This window comes from Ctenocephalides felis, unplaced genomic scaffold (genome assembly GCF_003426905.1).
Source record: "Ctenocephalides felis isolate EL2017-DRISC unplaced genomic scaffold, ASM342690v1 CF-g0.4_SCAFFOLD_01886, whole genome shotgun sequence".
Lineage (NCBI taxonomy): Eukaryota > Metazoa > Arthropoda > Insecta > Siphonaptera > Pulicidae > Ctenocephalides > Ctenocephalides felis.
In genome coordinates, this window is record NW_020538040.1 from 52476045 (window position 1) to 52492572 (window position 16528).

The following is a 16528-nucleotide window of genomic DNA, read 5'->3' on the forward strand; positions in this document are numbered from 1 at the left end:
TTAAAAGCGCCTGAACCGATTTAAAAAATTTAAAAGTCAATCTATGTATTTCGATGTGGATTAGCTTTGCTCAGTTTTGTGCGACGATCGGTTGAGCCATGTCTTTGTAAATAGCAGAAAAGTGAAATTTTTTTCGTCAACGTTTTAGCTCTCAATTCTGAATCGATTTTGAAAAATCAAATAATTTTCGAAAGATATTGGTTGGGAATGATACTGATTAGTTTTAGGTAAAAATCTACCGAGCTGTTTTCTTGAAATTAACTGTTGAAAAAAAGTTTTTTGCCGATTTTTATGAACCTTTTTTGGCAATAGATATCATGCTCTAATGAGACATACTAAAATGTTACAGCCCTATGATAAATAGTTTAATATTAAAAATTCATCAAAGTTTGTTTTTGTGATGTGATGAGTCAAACATTATCAATTCATTAAGATTTAAAATAATAAGCTATAATTTTAGGGCATACAAGCACGTGTCTGTGCAATATAATTACAGTTAATTTAAATGTGTTTGAGAAAATTCTATTCGAAATAGCAATGTTTAGATTTAATTGAAAGGGATAACTTTATTTTTGATATAAAAAGTTGAAAACTTTATCTAAAAATCTAAATTTCAATTTCAATTGATTAAATCGATTCTTACACATTTCGGGAAGTTCATGCAACTTGCCTTAAGGCTAAATGCACTTTCAACAAGTTAAATATTTTTGTTTCATACTTTTGAAAAATGAATGCATGTGAACATATTTGAAGAAAGTATTCATGTGTATGTGTACGGAATAGCCATATGTTGAAAACAAACGGCTAAAAATTTTGATGGTTTAAAAATTTTTTTTCATAAGTTAAATGTGCAAAGCAAATTGTCTTTTTGTCAAGTAAAACTTTGTCATTTTCAAATATTGCTGCCAATGGGTTAAAATAGCTAATTTTATCTTTCTACATATTAATAAGTGAAAGTTTAAATAATCTTTAATATTTCAAATATAAGAATATAACTGTAATATATTATAAGTGATATTGATAGTCTGTATTAATAACTTAAAAAAATGTTTTTGCCAGAAAATCCAATTTCCTATTTTTATGCGTTCTAGACGTTCAATGTCATTCTAAATCTTTTGACACTAAAATGGCAAAAATGTATATGTGCATGTGTATTGAAACATTCCAGGAGACTCAAGCGTAAATCACCAATGGATAATATCCTAATCTAGCAAATTGTTTAATGGAATAATTTCTATATTTTTTATAGTAAATCATCAAAATATGTTAGTTAATTTAATGTTTTCTGTAGTATTATTATATTATTTTATTATTTATTATTATTATGTATTATTATTATTATTATTAATTACTATTTTTATGTTATTATCTTTATTTATTCTCATTTAGTTTATTCTTTTTAGTTTATATACATTAGCATAGCAGTTCATAGAATGTAATTACTGTTCTGATTGCTGTATAATACTAAATGAATAAAAAAGGTGTATTGAAGTCATAATTTAAACTTTTATTGGTGTTCACTTAAGAAACCGTTACAAAGGTTTCAAAAATTTAAAAGCCACTTCATCTTTCTCCCTTTGAACCCTATTTCAGAATCAGTTTAGTTTAGCAGTTATGACGGCACAACCGTACCCAGTCTCTCCTATATAAATTAAATATCATGCTTATTGTAGTAGTATAATAATAATTCTGGAATTGAAAATTTATGTTTTTACTATGATAGATTTTAATTACAGATATGATTGGATATTAATTATAGGAACTACTTAGAAATTAATAATAATTTAAATTATCACTGTAAACAATTCTCAATGTTATTTAGTATGGTACATCGCGCACGATTACTAACGATTATACGGAAGTAAGAAACAGATTGGCCGAGAAACTGGATTTATTTAAACAACAGCCTTGCAATGTCCACGTGAGAATTCCGTACGCTAGTCTGGGATTTTGAACTTTAAAATAATTATTCTTGGAAAAGCATGTTTTTACATAATTTCTAGTCATTCAGATAAATATTGTAATCTTTTATTGCACTGTGTGTAGACAAGAGCTCGTGCTTTCGTCAGCAGAATACGCGAAGGTTTTTTACCTTTTAATTTGCATTGAGCATCAGTGTTTTCACAGTAGTGTTTATTGTACTTTTCCGAAGGCTAATGATGAGAGGGCATATTTATAAGGTTTTTTGAAAAAAAAAAAGATAACTGCATGTGACGGATATATGTTTTAGATTAACGATAAAATTAACAGTAAGCGCTTATTATAACAGCAAACTAATATAGCGGTAATGTAAATGAAAAGATAAGCATTAGCATTGATATAAAAGAGCGTAAAATGATTACAAATGCAACAAAAACAGAAACCATAAAATTATGCATAAAGTTTATTACCACAATGAACATTATCGTTTAAGTATCAACATTTTAATTAAATTTCAAATAGCATTCTTTTACAATGTTGTTTATCCAATTAAGCTACTGAGGGAATAAAGAAAAATCTTTATAACATAAAATAAAATATAAATTATAATTGTGGTGATATTATAAATTAATAAATGATTTAATAAGCAAATCCATTTATTTATTAGTTATTAGTTAATTGACAGGCATTATATTGAACAAAAATATATTATAGCTCTAAAGTTTACTAAACAATACGAAGAAATAATCAAAAACAATCAAAATTGTTCTTATTTGAGTATTAGAGATTTGCACATAAAATTACAAAAATGCAATCTAAAATTTCAATCTCAATTTAGTATTATTAAATATAATAAAGTTAACCGAGTGATATTGAGAGTTTAAATATTTCAAATAATATATAAAAATGTTTTAGAGTTTGCAACTAAATAGAGGCGACTGTCTATTAATTAAAAGAAATTTTTTTTCTACAGTAATTTATTTTTATTATAATTAAAGGTTTTTATCATACGTAAAATGATTTGAAAATTTTTCTTCAAGATCTAAATAAACTATTCTAATTAATGCAGTGTGTTGTTTATAATAAAAACACGTGGACAAAAAGTATGATAGGAAAGACCCTGTTCTAAAAAATAAATTTAGTAAAATGTAAATACAAGAAATCTTTTTATAACATAACCTTGCAATATTGGTTTTTCGATTAAAGAAATATTATGTATTCATAATAAATATACGATCAAATATTTTTTGGTATCCATCCATATAATAAAAAAAAATTATCAGGAAGAATGCGTTTACTAGAATACATTTCGAGACTTGGATTGTCCTATCTTCCGATTTTAATATTAATTTTTTTTCAAATTTCATAACTATGTTGTGTATATATATTAATTAGTGCTTCTCACTTCTTGTATTTTGTTTGAACGATTTGTATGCACTAAGATGGGTCAAACTAAAACTCGAAACGAATGCTTTTTCGTAGGGAAAGCATTTAAACAAATTGTGAGTTATATGTACTAGTAAAACTCATGCCATTTTTTTACTAAAAATTTTTAAGTAATAAAATTATCAAGAATTTTACCATTTTACAATCCTGATTAAATTCCCCAACTTTTGATTAAACTTGTCAAAACACTTTAGTACATGTTTTTTAAAATGAGTTAAAAAAATCATAGTTTAACAAAAAGTATCACTTTAGAAAAAATGAATGTAGGTGTGTGTATGTGAGGGTGCGTGTATGTGTGTATGTGTGTGTGTGCGCGCGCGGATATATATTTTTGTCAACGATTTTGGGAATACGGATTAACCGATTTAAATGATTTATCGATTCCTATTAATAAGGAGACGTGCTGAATAGTTTTTGGACATGGTAGGTCCAGCCGTTTCAAAGATACGGGGCAAAAAGTGACAAAAATGGCAACTCAGTTTTTGAAAGAACGCCGATTTCAATAATTCATTAAACATTTTACTTGTATTGACAAAACAAAGAATTTTTTTAAAAAAAGTGAAAAAAAGCCATTTGGGGAAATCATATGTCTATGTGAGTTCATATGTCTAATATGCACATGGAATTATCAGATATTTTATAGAGATATTACTGATTAGTATAAATTATGTTTACATTTCTATAGGTTCTGTTTCCATGTTTATTCGTTAAAATGCGGCGTTTACGCGCTTCCAAATTTCTTCTCTAAAACGGCCACGTAGCACTTTGAAAAAAAGTTCAAAATTTTCAAAAAAATTTAAAATATAAAAAAACAAATTTTCCAAGAAGTCATTTTATTCAAATATTTCAAAACTCTCAAAGATCTCATTTTTCAAAGTTTTCAAAAAAATTTTAAGGTATTTCAAATATTTTAAAGTTCCAGCAATTTGCCTAAAGGCACAATGCCATGCACCACTAGTTTTGCTTAATTTCGAAATGAATACTTGCAAACTTACTCTAGACAAAAAATATTGGCGCTAAAGCAAGTAGCATATCACGAAAGTGTACTATGAGAGAATCCGGTTCGGTATTATATCACCGGAATGACATAATAATTCGGACCATAAGGTCATTATTAAATACGATTGATGGATGTAGGCACGTACGAGCAATTGCAACGCATACATCTCGCCAAGATTCAATTTGTACCATTTAATTATATAATTTTGCACCTAGTAACCTATTTCTATTACGAGAAATTACTAAACACATTGATTGCATGTTTATGATAAATTGCTGCGAGAATACGTTTATTATTATTTGCGAGTGCAATCCGCATTCGATAAAAACACAAAAAAATCTAGTTTTTGTTTATTTGATGTAATTGTTGCAATTGTAGTGGTTAGGACAAAAATTATCGAGGTCCATGTACATGCTGTATGCATATTGTTTAATTTATTATTATTATTATATATTTACTGAAAAATAGCTTCTGCTCGGCATTGCGTCAATAGAAAATCCATCACTTTTACAGAAATTGTTATAATAAATTTTAACAAACTGATTTAAAAACTTTTTGGATTGCCAATTATAACAGCAGCTTACAGGACCCAAGTTCTTATCGTTGTTCAAATAGTATAATACAATGTATATCTATTTACAATTGTCCAGTTTACGGTATTAAGCAAATTTGATAATTCCCAATTGCCAGTTGTGTATTTTAATTAATAAGTAATTTTTGTAATAAAATCAGGAAATCTTTGACGAAGAATTCAATACTTTATTTTCTATTCGATAAATAAACTAGAATGTATTATTTTAAATAATAATAAAATTAAGATGCAAATTTAGTTCAATTTAGTTAAATTAATCAATCTCGACTTTGATGAAATGACGATTTTCTTTTCAACTTATTATATGAGTTTCAACAATTTATGTTTAAAGTGTGGTTGAAAGTGATTATGTGAAAATTGGTCTAAGGTAGAGCCGAGCTTAAAAATCCGAGGGTATAAAGGTCCATCACTATTATTTCAAAAACAAGTGAAGTAGAGAATTTTTTAATGATACTATTATGATGATACTATTTTAAAATACAAGGCAAAAGATGTGTAACCAACCATCACCTCAATTCTTACGACGTCGCTATCAGGAGATAAATGGTCATGTATTTAATAGTTTTCTAAGATGTATTATTATTTCAAGTTAGATTCAACAATTTTTATATAACTTGTATAAAAGCTCATATACGGGTGGAGCGAAAAGAACCTTAACTCTGGCAAAGCTGTGAGCAATGATACAATGGTAAATAAAAAAAATATATTAAATTAAAAAAAGCTATTTTCTAAGAGACGGATTAAACTAATAGTTATTCAATTATGATGATAAATATTTTTGACAAAATACTGGATCAAGATTGTATACGTTGTAACCTTTTAGAAATTTTCGTTTTGCAGTGGTTAAATAACTCCCTTAAAATTAAAATAAGACATCGTATAGATAAATTCCTTAAAATAAAAATAAAACATCTTATCTTTTTTTACCCGGCCTATGGGAGACAAATGACAAATTTTAGAAAAAAATTAAAATACATATTTCTATGATTAGAGATTAACTGGAAATTTGATTGAACATGGCTCGATAGTTGTTTGTTTGATACGTTTAATGTGTTGTAATATAGTTCAATTGACACTGTATAATTACTGAGAGTGAAATCGAACCCTTGTGCTTCAACATTCCCTACTATTCAGCACGTAACTAGTTTTTTTCAAAAAAAAATCGATTTTGCCTTCAAATCTCAAATTCTTTCAGTGATCACACAAAGAGAACTTTACTTTACTTCTTTCTACTTTTAAATTTATCGGCAAGATTCACTATTAGGATGTTGAAAATTTCTGCAGACTCAATTTGTGTTTTTATTGATAAAGCATAAAATTCTCGACTATATCGACCAAATCCGCCAAAATAATTAAAGTAATATATTGTTCTCAAAATAAAAAAATAGTTAAAGTTCAAGTTTGAAACTCAGAAAAAATAGTCAACTTTAATATTTCACGTTTAAGAATTTACGACATAATATTTTAAAAGAGAACTACCTGACGAATGATTTAACTTAAAAAATTGCTGTATTCTCATATTAATATAGAGAAAAAATCTAGCAATGATAACCCATTTAAAAATAATATTTTGCGAATTATAATTCCTTCTCCTACAGAGTTATTTTGGTTTCCTTTATATTTAATATTCTGTTGCGCATCCAAAACGAGTTACAGTTTAAATTGAAAGCTATTACACTTTTCGTAAGCGAGAAATAATTACCGAATGAAAGAATTTGACCAAAGTTAAGTAATTTTTTTTAACGAGTTTTCTTTTCACGAATATCAATTTCTTTTATTTTTAGGTTTGAAGATCTTAGTCCATGTACAAAACATAGTTCTGACTTAGATATTCTATAAGCAATAGCATAAACAGTGACAAATAGTTAAGCTCCATGTATTATTTACAACATTGTTAATTTCAACACAAGAAAAATATTTATTGATCAAACGGTTACATAAAAAATAATATTAAAAAAATTAAATAGAATTGTGGACGATGTTACAATAATTCAAATTGTGTTTTTACTAATAATGTTTTTTTAATTGCTGTTTGATACTCTTCTCGTATTTATAAAATATCGAGGATAAAATAATCTAAATTCTATCTATAATTGCTATTACTTTAAATGAATTTACCAAAATATTATAAAAAAAAGATATAAACACCACGCATCTGTTAATTATTAATAACATTTTGTTATTAATTGTTAATTAATTGAAATAACATTTATAAAATTTGGTTTCAAATAATCCGTTCATTCCTAACTCAAACTAGATTTTATGATGAGGTGAAAAAGTTTTGAATTATGTTAAGTAAAATTGAGAATAGCAATTACTTAAATACTCGTACAGGAAACAACAGAATATAATTTCACTTTATTCTACTTTTAATAGTACGATCAAATAGCGAGTGATTACTCCAAATAATTATAATTTATCTTATTCTGTTAAAAATTGTTGTTTTAATTGTTTGTCATATTTTTCATATTATTGAATATTTAGTAATTGAATATTTCAGTGAAAGTTGAATCAAAGTTTTCGGCAATTTATAGCTACACAATTAACTTCCCGTAGGGTAAAAGTTATTGTAATCGTCCAAAAATCGAAATTGAAGTTTTTGCATTCTGTACGTTTTGATTTATAAACATTTTGACCTACCTAAGAGAAAATTGAAAGATATGTGTGTGTATGTGGTTACAATTTTTCGTCCACGATTTCGGGCGCACAGATCAACCGATTTGAATAATTCAAAAAATTTGATTCTTACTGATGGGCACATATGCTAATTAGTTTTTGGCAAATGCAGGTCCTGCTATTTCAGAGATACGGAGCAAGAAATGCAGAAAATAGAAATCGAGTTTTTGAGAGTACGGAGCATCCGATTTGAATAACTCTAAAAACATTCAATTCGTAATGCTGGGGAAAAGTGGCGATTAGTTTTTGGCAAAGACACGTTCAACCGTTTCAGACACACAAAGTTAATTGTGCAAGAAATTGTAGTTTTTCACGAAGAAAGCATTGGATTTGATTTAAAAACCTATCGACAAAACGATTGTTTTTGGGGAAAGCAAAAAAATTTTTTCATTTATTTTTTTTACTTCCAAAAAAATTTTTTTTAATATAGAAAATAATTTGCATTTTAATTTTAATTTAAACTAAAATTCTAAAAATTCTAAAGATCACTTAAATACATGAAATAAATAATTTCATGTAAATAGAAATATAAAAGAAGATCCTTAATATTAACTCCTTTTCGGTGTGGATAATTAGGATTTGTTCATTTACTTTTCATGTAAACTTATATAAATGCCATCGTCTAATTTATAAACTGTTTGTATTATTATATATTTTGTCTATAAAATACGAATAATGAAAGTTACAATATTTATAATAATATATTTGAAAACACTTAATATTCTTCGAATATTTCATTGCGTTCCAGCAATTTGTCTTAAGGCACGATGGCATACACCAATTTTAGAAATTTTTGTAATTTTATAATACTAATATAATTAAATAACGTGTAACAAAACAAATCACAAGATAGTGACATTAATAAACAAAAAATAAAACGACTTATTTGTCTATTTTACATTAAGTAATAATAAGAAATAAAATATAATTATTTAACATATATTAATTGATCTCGATCAATAATAAACATTTAAAAAAGTAATTGATTCTTTCAAATTTGAACTTAGATTTTCACAATAATATATAAAATAAAGCTAAAGCTTAAAATTAGGTAATTGAAAAATGCAAAAAAATTGTATTGATTATTTTTTAAATTAATTTTTCTTCAAATTTTATCACCAATGTTTTAATTTGTATTAATTAATCAAAATTAATGATTTAGTACCTGAAGTCTATTTTTTATTTTATATGTCTGAGAACCTGAATCGCCCATTAAATCCCAAAAGATTCCACGACTAAATCTCCAAAGACCAAATATAATTGGATTACTCTCAATAATTTGGCCATTAGAAATCACTATGTTAAATCCAACTAAAACCGAACCAAAAATCACAAAAATTGAAGCAAGACTTCGTAACATTTTAAATGACTACACTTGTGAGGGCCGTGCTTGACTTGTGAAAAGAGAATCCATGTTTAAAATGTGTTATATAGTTTTCATATTGTTTGATCCAAGTGAGAAAAGCGGTGGCTACAATTTTTCATCTCGTTCGGCGCTTGTCGCACATCGCGTTAATGTGCCTATTAATTTTTTCAGTTGACCGCCGTGCATGCGCGCGGCTTCAAGGAAATCCGGACGAGCTGCAGGGGCAAGTGCAAAAGACAAGGCCGAAGATTACGCGCCGACCGGTAACAGACCGAGCGAATGGGTTATCGACATTTCGGATGGATTCATTCATTTTTTGCCTATTGTCGGAAGTAGTTAACGATGAATTTGCTCAAATTTAGTTGCACTCGCGTAGGTGACTAACGACATTATCGTTATGACTAACAAACACGGTAAACCTGTATCTGGATTTAACCAAAAACTCGTCAATTCTGGCGATTAAACGTATATTTTTTATGTAGGCGACTAAAATGATATTTACTAAATGGTTTAAATAAATTTATTTTTTTGTGTTGTTTCTGTTTCCGCATGTTTGACCTTCGTTAGATCTGATTTTTATTTATGATATTTGTGATTCTAGTGACTTTTGCGGTAATGTACAATTATATATGAGAAAATTATTATAATTTAAAACAAAATATGGTTTTTAATTATTTTTAGTGCGTCAGCAAATTAAATGGAGTTTTTTTAATAATACTTCCGAATGTACCATTTGATACTACTACATTTAACTACGATTACGTATTTCCTCATATCAGTGGGCAGGGTAGCTAGGGGTTATCTGTAACGAAAGTAACTAGCAACAGGCGTTTTCTGGTATTAATTTTCCGGTATTAAAATTTATTGGTATTAAAATATTTTTTGTCTTCATCGAACATGATATTAACATAGTCCTGCAATATTGTCATAGCTACTGTCCCGCAGGCCGATGCAATAAACAGAACAGTGCAGGTCCGTCATTTTGGAAAGGCATTTTATTTTTTTAATTTTTTTTATTTTTTCAACAGCAATCAGAACTCTTGCGTAACATGTTCTATAAGCTGATTGTTGAAGACTTATGACCTAACGTATTTTTATGAGAGGCAACCCATCGGTTTACCATTCTCCTATGTGTGGGGTTTATATATTAGCTCTTACGTCTAATCGTTATCATATGATTGAATGATGCAGCTATGTCCACGAAAGACGATTTCCACTTGAAATTATATTGTGATCTATAACCCCAAGTAGAAATTTGACATCAAAGTAGAAAGGCAATTTAAAATTAATATATCATAAAATTTCGATTTGCGTTATTATTATTAAATAATTTTGAATTTTGTTAATCTTATTTTGATTGAATTTTGTCAACCTTTGACAATGTATAACAATTTTTGTGATTGCTAAATTGTTTGAATAGTTATCTAGATTAATGTAAAAAATGATACCTGAAATTAGTTGAAACAAAACCCTAGGGCTAGTTATACCATATAAAAATTATATACAGGTACAAGTGAAAAAAATTAGGTGGAATGTAAAGTTTGTAAGAAGTGAGTTGATGTAAATTGTATTACGGAAGACACTATTAATACTAACTAATTGTTTACAATGATATATAATAAAAATTTATATTATAAGAGACATTACATATTTTATTTGTATTGATTATAAACTCCGATTTATGAAACGAATTACTTAGAAATAAGTTAATTTTCTTAAAAATAAATAATAAATCTTAATAAGAAGTATTATTGTCGTTTTTTCGTCGTTACTATTTGACTTGGTAGAGCATACAACTAGCTTCAAACACGGGGTAAGTTGTAACACCGCACTTTTTCTAGAAAATGATTAATTGTGAAATAATGAACAAAAGTTGTGGAATTATTTTCAATTGATTCTGTAGAGGAATAGTTACAGTAACATACATCCTTATTTCGTAGAAATATAATGAGTGCATTTCGAGATAGATTAATTTAAAATTAAACTGTTACAACCAGCCTCTAGCATCTCTACATTCATTAACACAATTTAAAAATCTAAAAATAAATTTTTCCGCTTTGAAGCTTTAGAGAATCCTATTTTGTGATATAAGTACAATACATTTTTAAGGTGTTCCATGTTAGTTGATGATAATAAACATAGGTTCAAGCGTACATCGTGACTATGGATACTCTTGCATTTAAATGCTTCGTAGATTAAGGAATCCGAGTCAATAATTTTTTTTGAATTAGGCGGAAAAGTGCATTATAAATGTATACGCCCTTTAGTAGAAAAATGGTTAAACTTCAAATAGTTAACATCATTATTAGTTTCAAATATCTATATTACTGAGCTTTTCTAACAAAGTTCATTTTAATGTTCTAAAATTAACACATAAATTAGATTAAACAACATGATACTGAAATACTACGTTCTAATAGGAGGAAAAAACTGCTGCTTTTAAATCGGCAATGTTAACAATAAATTTTGACAATAAATTATTAATTAAATAATCTTATGTGAACTTGTCTTTAACGAAGACGACATATATCAGCTGTACATAATCAAAGTTTTCGAGTGATTAATTATTTATGATTCATGAAAAATCCACATCCATTTAGATCGTTGGTATATTAATAGTAGTATTTGAAGCAAACAACTGGCAAAAACGTAGAAATACTCAATTTACTATTTAATGAAATACAATTAAACAGCAGGTTTATTTAAATATATAAATCAACTAAATCTTACTAAAACTGATTCAATTCAGAGCCAATATGATTAATAATAATTTTGCATGTATTCATGATGATTTGATAAACTTATGATTTAAAGGATCTCACCTATCAGATAACTTTAGAAGTAATAGATTTTACATAGAAAAATCTGGTAAATATTAAGAGGATTTTAGGTTTCATTTACATTTTAGAAATAATTATAAATTTACTGGTATCGTTTTTTTGTACATTTAACTTGAAGATTGTTATTATAAAAATTCATAGAAAATTAGAATTATATATGTATATTTGTATATATATATATATATATATATATATATATAATAAAAAAATAATAGAATAAAATTTAGTCATAACCTACTAATGCAATGACAATTATATTTGTATGTAATCTTGATTAGAACATCAAATAATGGCATTTTTCAAATTACTATATACAACGCAGCGATTGATTTTTTTGAAGGTATTTAAAAAAATATCTTAATAGTACAATAAGCAGCTGAACTGTTTACGTTTCAAATGATATATTCTATAAATTCCAAATGGCACAAACTATTTATTATTTAATAACATGATTTTTATTAGAATGACACGTTGCATTAATGATATTGCACTTTTTATAGCATTTAACTATTGAAAATATATCATATCAGAAACATATCATTGATTTTCATAAAAATAGAAGTTGCAATAAAATTTGTCGTGATTTATTATAATCGATATGTTTATTACAGAAGTTATACACAACAAAATTAATTGATATTTTTTGCATTGATAAGTCTAATATATAAAGAGTGCTACGGTACGAAATAATCAGTATGAGAGAGAATTTTCTTGGAATTATATTTAAATAATTTAACAAAAAGGTCAAAACATTCAATTAGAGATATTCAAGTTATAAATATTAAAAGATCATTTTACAATAATTTATTCATTCAAACATATATTATAGCATACCTAAATACAAGCATGCATTCATGTGAATAATCATATATTATATGTATATCATAATATATAATCAAATGATGACACAAAATATTGTATGAATGTTTACAGATCAGATAGAAAACAATACACATTGAAAATATTGGAATAGATATCAAGTTTGCTCATAATTATAAATTAAATATTAGTGCAAGTACCATTTTGCGTAAGACAATTTGTATGAACTTCTCAATATTCCTTAAAATATTTCTCAAAAATGTTACATTGTAAAGGTAATTGAAAAAATGTCTTTTCCGACTTTAGCAAAAATTAATTAACACGATTTTCCACTAACATCTTAATTATAATCGCCTTAAATTATTAACTGCAAAAATACGGTTTAGCCTATTTTCACATAAGACTTGAGAATCACAAAAATAATTGAATTATGAGAAGGGTTTTTGAAATATTTAAAATAAATACATTTTAAACTGAAACTGAACTGAGTTTTTTGAAAACCATTCAAAATTTTTTCAAAATCATTTCAGAAAAACGAAAAAAAAATCTTTCACAAATGTACACACACACACAAAATCAAAGATTTTGCGGATGGGTCAATTTATTTTCTGGTAAAAACGTAACTTCCTCAGAGTTATTAAAGGAATAGTTAGTAAAAAATATTTTGAAATATTAAAATAAATACATGTTTGTAATTATTTGATTTTTTATTCATATTAATTTTTCTTGCTTGGTCATAATTATTTGTTATATGAATATAACTAATATTAAACAGTTACTCGGATGGACAGTAATTCAGAATTAGACTATACACATAGTAATGCTACTATATAAGTATACAACCGAACTTTTGTTTTTTAATTTGAATTATATTAAAGAATAACGTCGGAGCTTTTTCAGAGAACTTTTTAAGTTTGCCTGCTTTACGTCTATATTGACTAGGAAAAAATGACAAAAAAACAAAATGACAAATTAATTACAAAAATTTAATTGAGTTTAGCAAAATTGAGTTAAATAAAAAATTGAAAAAAAATTGATTTGGTCACTTCCTTTGATTTAATTTTCCAAAATTTGTTTTGAGTAAAAAATTGATCATGATTGATTTGGTCACTACTCTTAATATTATTTTTCTAAACTTTTTGCCGAATCAATTGCTTAAAAAAAATCAAATAAATGAAAACTCTTTTATAACAATTCTGCAAACGTAACATAAATACCTGAAGTTTATTTCCTATTTTATGGGTTTCTTTTCCAGACTCCCCCACAGAATTCCATATCATTCCTCTACTAAGCCTCCAAAGACCTAATATTAACCGATTATCTTCAATAAATTGACCATTGGCACTATGAAATTGTAAAATAATTAAAAATGACAAATAAATCACTAAAATATTTTTAACCACAGCACTGTTATGCATTTTGAAAAAATTCGAATTTCACTTTCAATTTAAATCCTCTCGATGATGGCACATTGGGCAATAAATTACATATGATCGCTGGATCCATGTATCAAATCTATTATATAGTTCGCAAGTTCACGTGCGATCATGCACACACTCGGGTTTTACATGTTGCTAAAGTTTTTTTCTAACGCACACCTTTCTGCCTGTGTTAGTGACGATGTTGTTCGTCTATTAACTTTTTTCGATTGTCTGCCATGCGTGCGGCCGTCTCAAGGAAATCCAGCGACCATAAGGGACAGGGATTTTTATTATGAACACACCTCAGCAGTACGATTTTTCGAGGAATATAATAAGCGTTTAATACACTTTGTAATAACAATTATTACGTGTTTATATGCAATAATCTAACATGCGAAAATGTATGCGACCTTGCATCCGCCTGTACGCGATGCTCTTTGTATTTGTGCCGTAACGACATATATTTATTGTTTTCCGCAAATTCATGATTTAATTATGATAATTCTGTATAAATATCGAATTCGATATTGGTCTAGCGAAATATTCAATTGAGAACCCACCAGCTCTACTGTGTAGGTGTTATCTCCAACCCGGAAAGACGAATGTTAAAAAATAACATCAAATAGAAAAACTAGTGGAACTTCCCGTATCATCAATCATCAATAAGATTTTTTTAAATATTTCCACATGGATATACATATTGTATCTTTCATTATTCTTGTTTTTTTTTCAATATCCTTCCATAATAACAATCATAACATTAATTACATTCTATGAGTTATTTTGATTTAGTAAGTGAGTAATTACTATTAGACTCAATTTATTGGATCAAGTTAATAGGCAAAATTATTTAAGTCTAAATTTTGGTATAAGGAGCAATGGAGCAACTAGTACATTGGGGTGATTTTCTAATTTGTGATGATGATTGTTCGATTTTGTTTTTATAAAATCTATAATATTAGCACATACAGAGTTTTATTGTTCATCTATCATCATTCTAAGTAGTTTTAATTGGGTCATCTATACCACTTTGCTAGAGCAGCCCCAAAGCTCTATTCGTCTTTATGACAATATAAAAGCTCACAAATTACACGACTACGTTAATATATAGTTAAATAATTTATGAACAAAATAAAATATATATAAACAAAATATAATCAAGTTACCACCAATTTTAATAAAAGACCTTATCTCATATTTAATTATGCATTTGAGGACTATCTTATATCTCTATCAAAAACTGAATTGCAGAGTAAAAATTATGTATTTCAAGTATATAAGTGAGCTGCAGAATTCTAGATAGAATTAAAATTAAAATCCGAATCATTTAAGATATTTTTAAAAAATAATGAAATAAAAAAAAATCTGTTTTCAAAATTTTTGAAACTGTTTGAAAATGTAGAAACCAATCAATACGAATGAAATGTTTTTTTCTCGAAATCGTGGGCACAATCGTATCCATCATACATACATACATATACACATACAGTCTTTTTTTCTAAAGTATGCCGAAATGTTCAACAAGTCTTGAAACGTAAAAATAGATTAGGGTGGAACACAAAGGTCAAATTTGTCTTTCAGTAACAACACGTGTTCCAAAGTTCATCACACATCAAACAAACAACTATTGAACTATGTTCAGCAAAATACCCAATTAATTCCTAATTATTGAAATAAGTTGTTTTAGCTATTTTTCTAAAAATTGTCTACAACCAGGGGGCAAACAGATCTAATGTCTCATTTATAATTTTAAAAAAATTTAATGTAATAATAGCTACATTATCAACGAAAATTACAAATATCATAGACACATTTTTTTTACAAAAATGATACTATATAACGATCTGAACTAGATAGAAAATTTAAATTATCTCTTGTGGAATTGCGTCTTGTTGAACCTTTGAATTTCCTATTTACTTATTATATATGTCTTTGAGAAAAATAAAATTATTTGTTATCTTATTTAAATACCTTTATTAATTTTTTTAAATAAATTTCTATACTTCATATCCAATATGCAAAATACAATATTTCAGTAATCATTTACCATTAGCATTGCGGAAGATGATAAAACTAATCATATTGACATATCCGTATACAATTACAAAATATTCTACTTAATTAACCTTCACAATGTTCTACTTGATTTTCTCATGAGATTTATCACACTATCAAACTAATTCATGAGTTGCCCGCCCGTGAAATCAAAACTTGCTTCAATCCTATAAACTCGGTGTTAAACGAGCAGCAAATTCAACATAACACCTATAATATAACATCACATAAAGACCATATTTATAAATTTTAATTTTTAATTTATTTGGATGTCTCAAACATAATCATTTACATATGTAATTCCACTAATAGAGCATAAGTCAGAATAAAATATTCCAAATGAGATTAGGTATGAAATCATTGCGGAAGTAATATTTTGCTAATGTATCTGTA

General features: G+C 26.9%; 1 protein-coding gene across 1 annotated transcript in view; it reads right to left on the minus strand.

The window, feature by feature from the left end:
* Positions 1–14015, minus strand: part of LOC113375083 (phospholipase B1, membrane-associated-like) — a 33661-nt gene extending 19646 nt beyond the window's left edge. Inside the window, exon 1 of the mRNA XM_026615031.1 lies at positions 13877–14015. Within this exon, the coding sequence (XP_026470816.1) occupies positions 13877–13939 (63 nt within the window). The 5' untranslated portion in view covers positions 13940–14015. The remainder of the gene's footprint in view (positions 1–13876) is intronic.
* Between the last annotated feature and the right edge of the window lie 2513 nt (positions 14016–16528).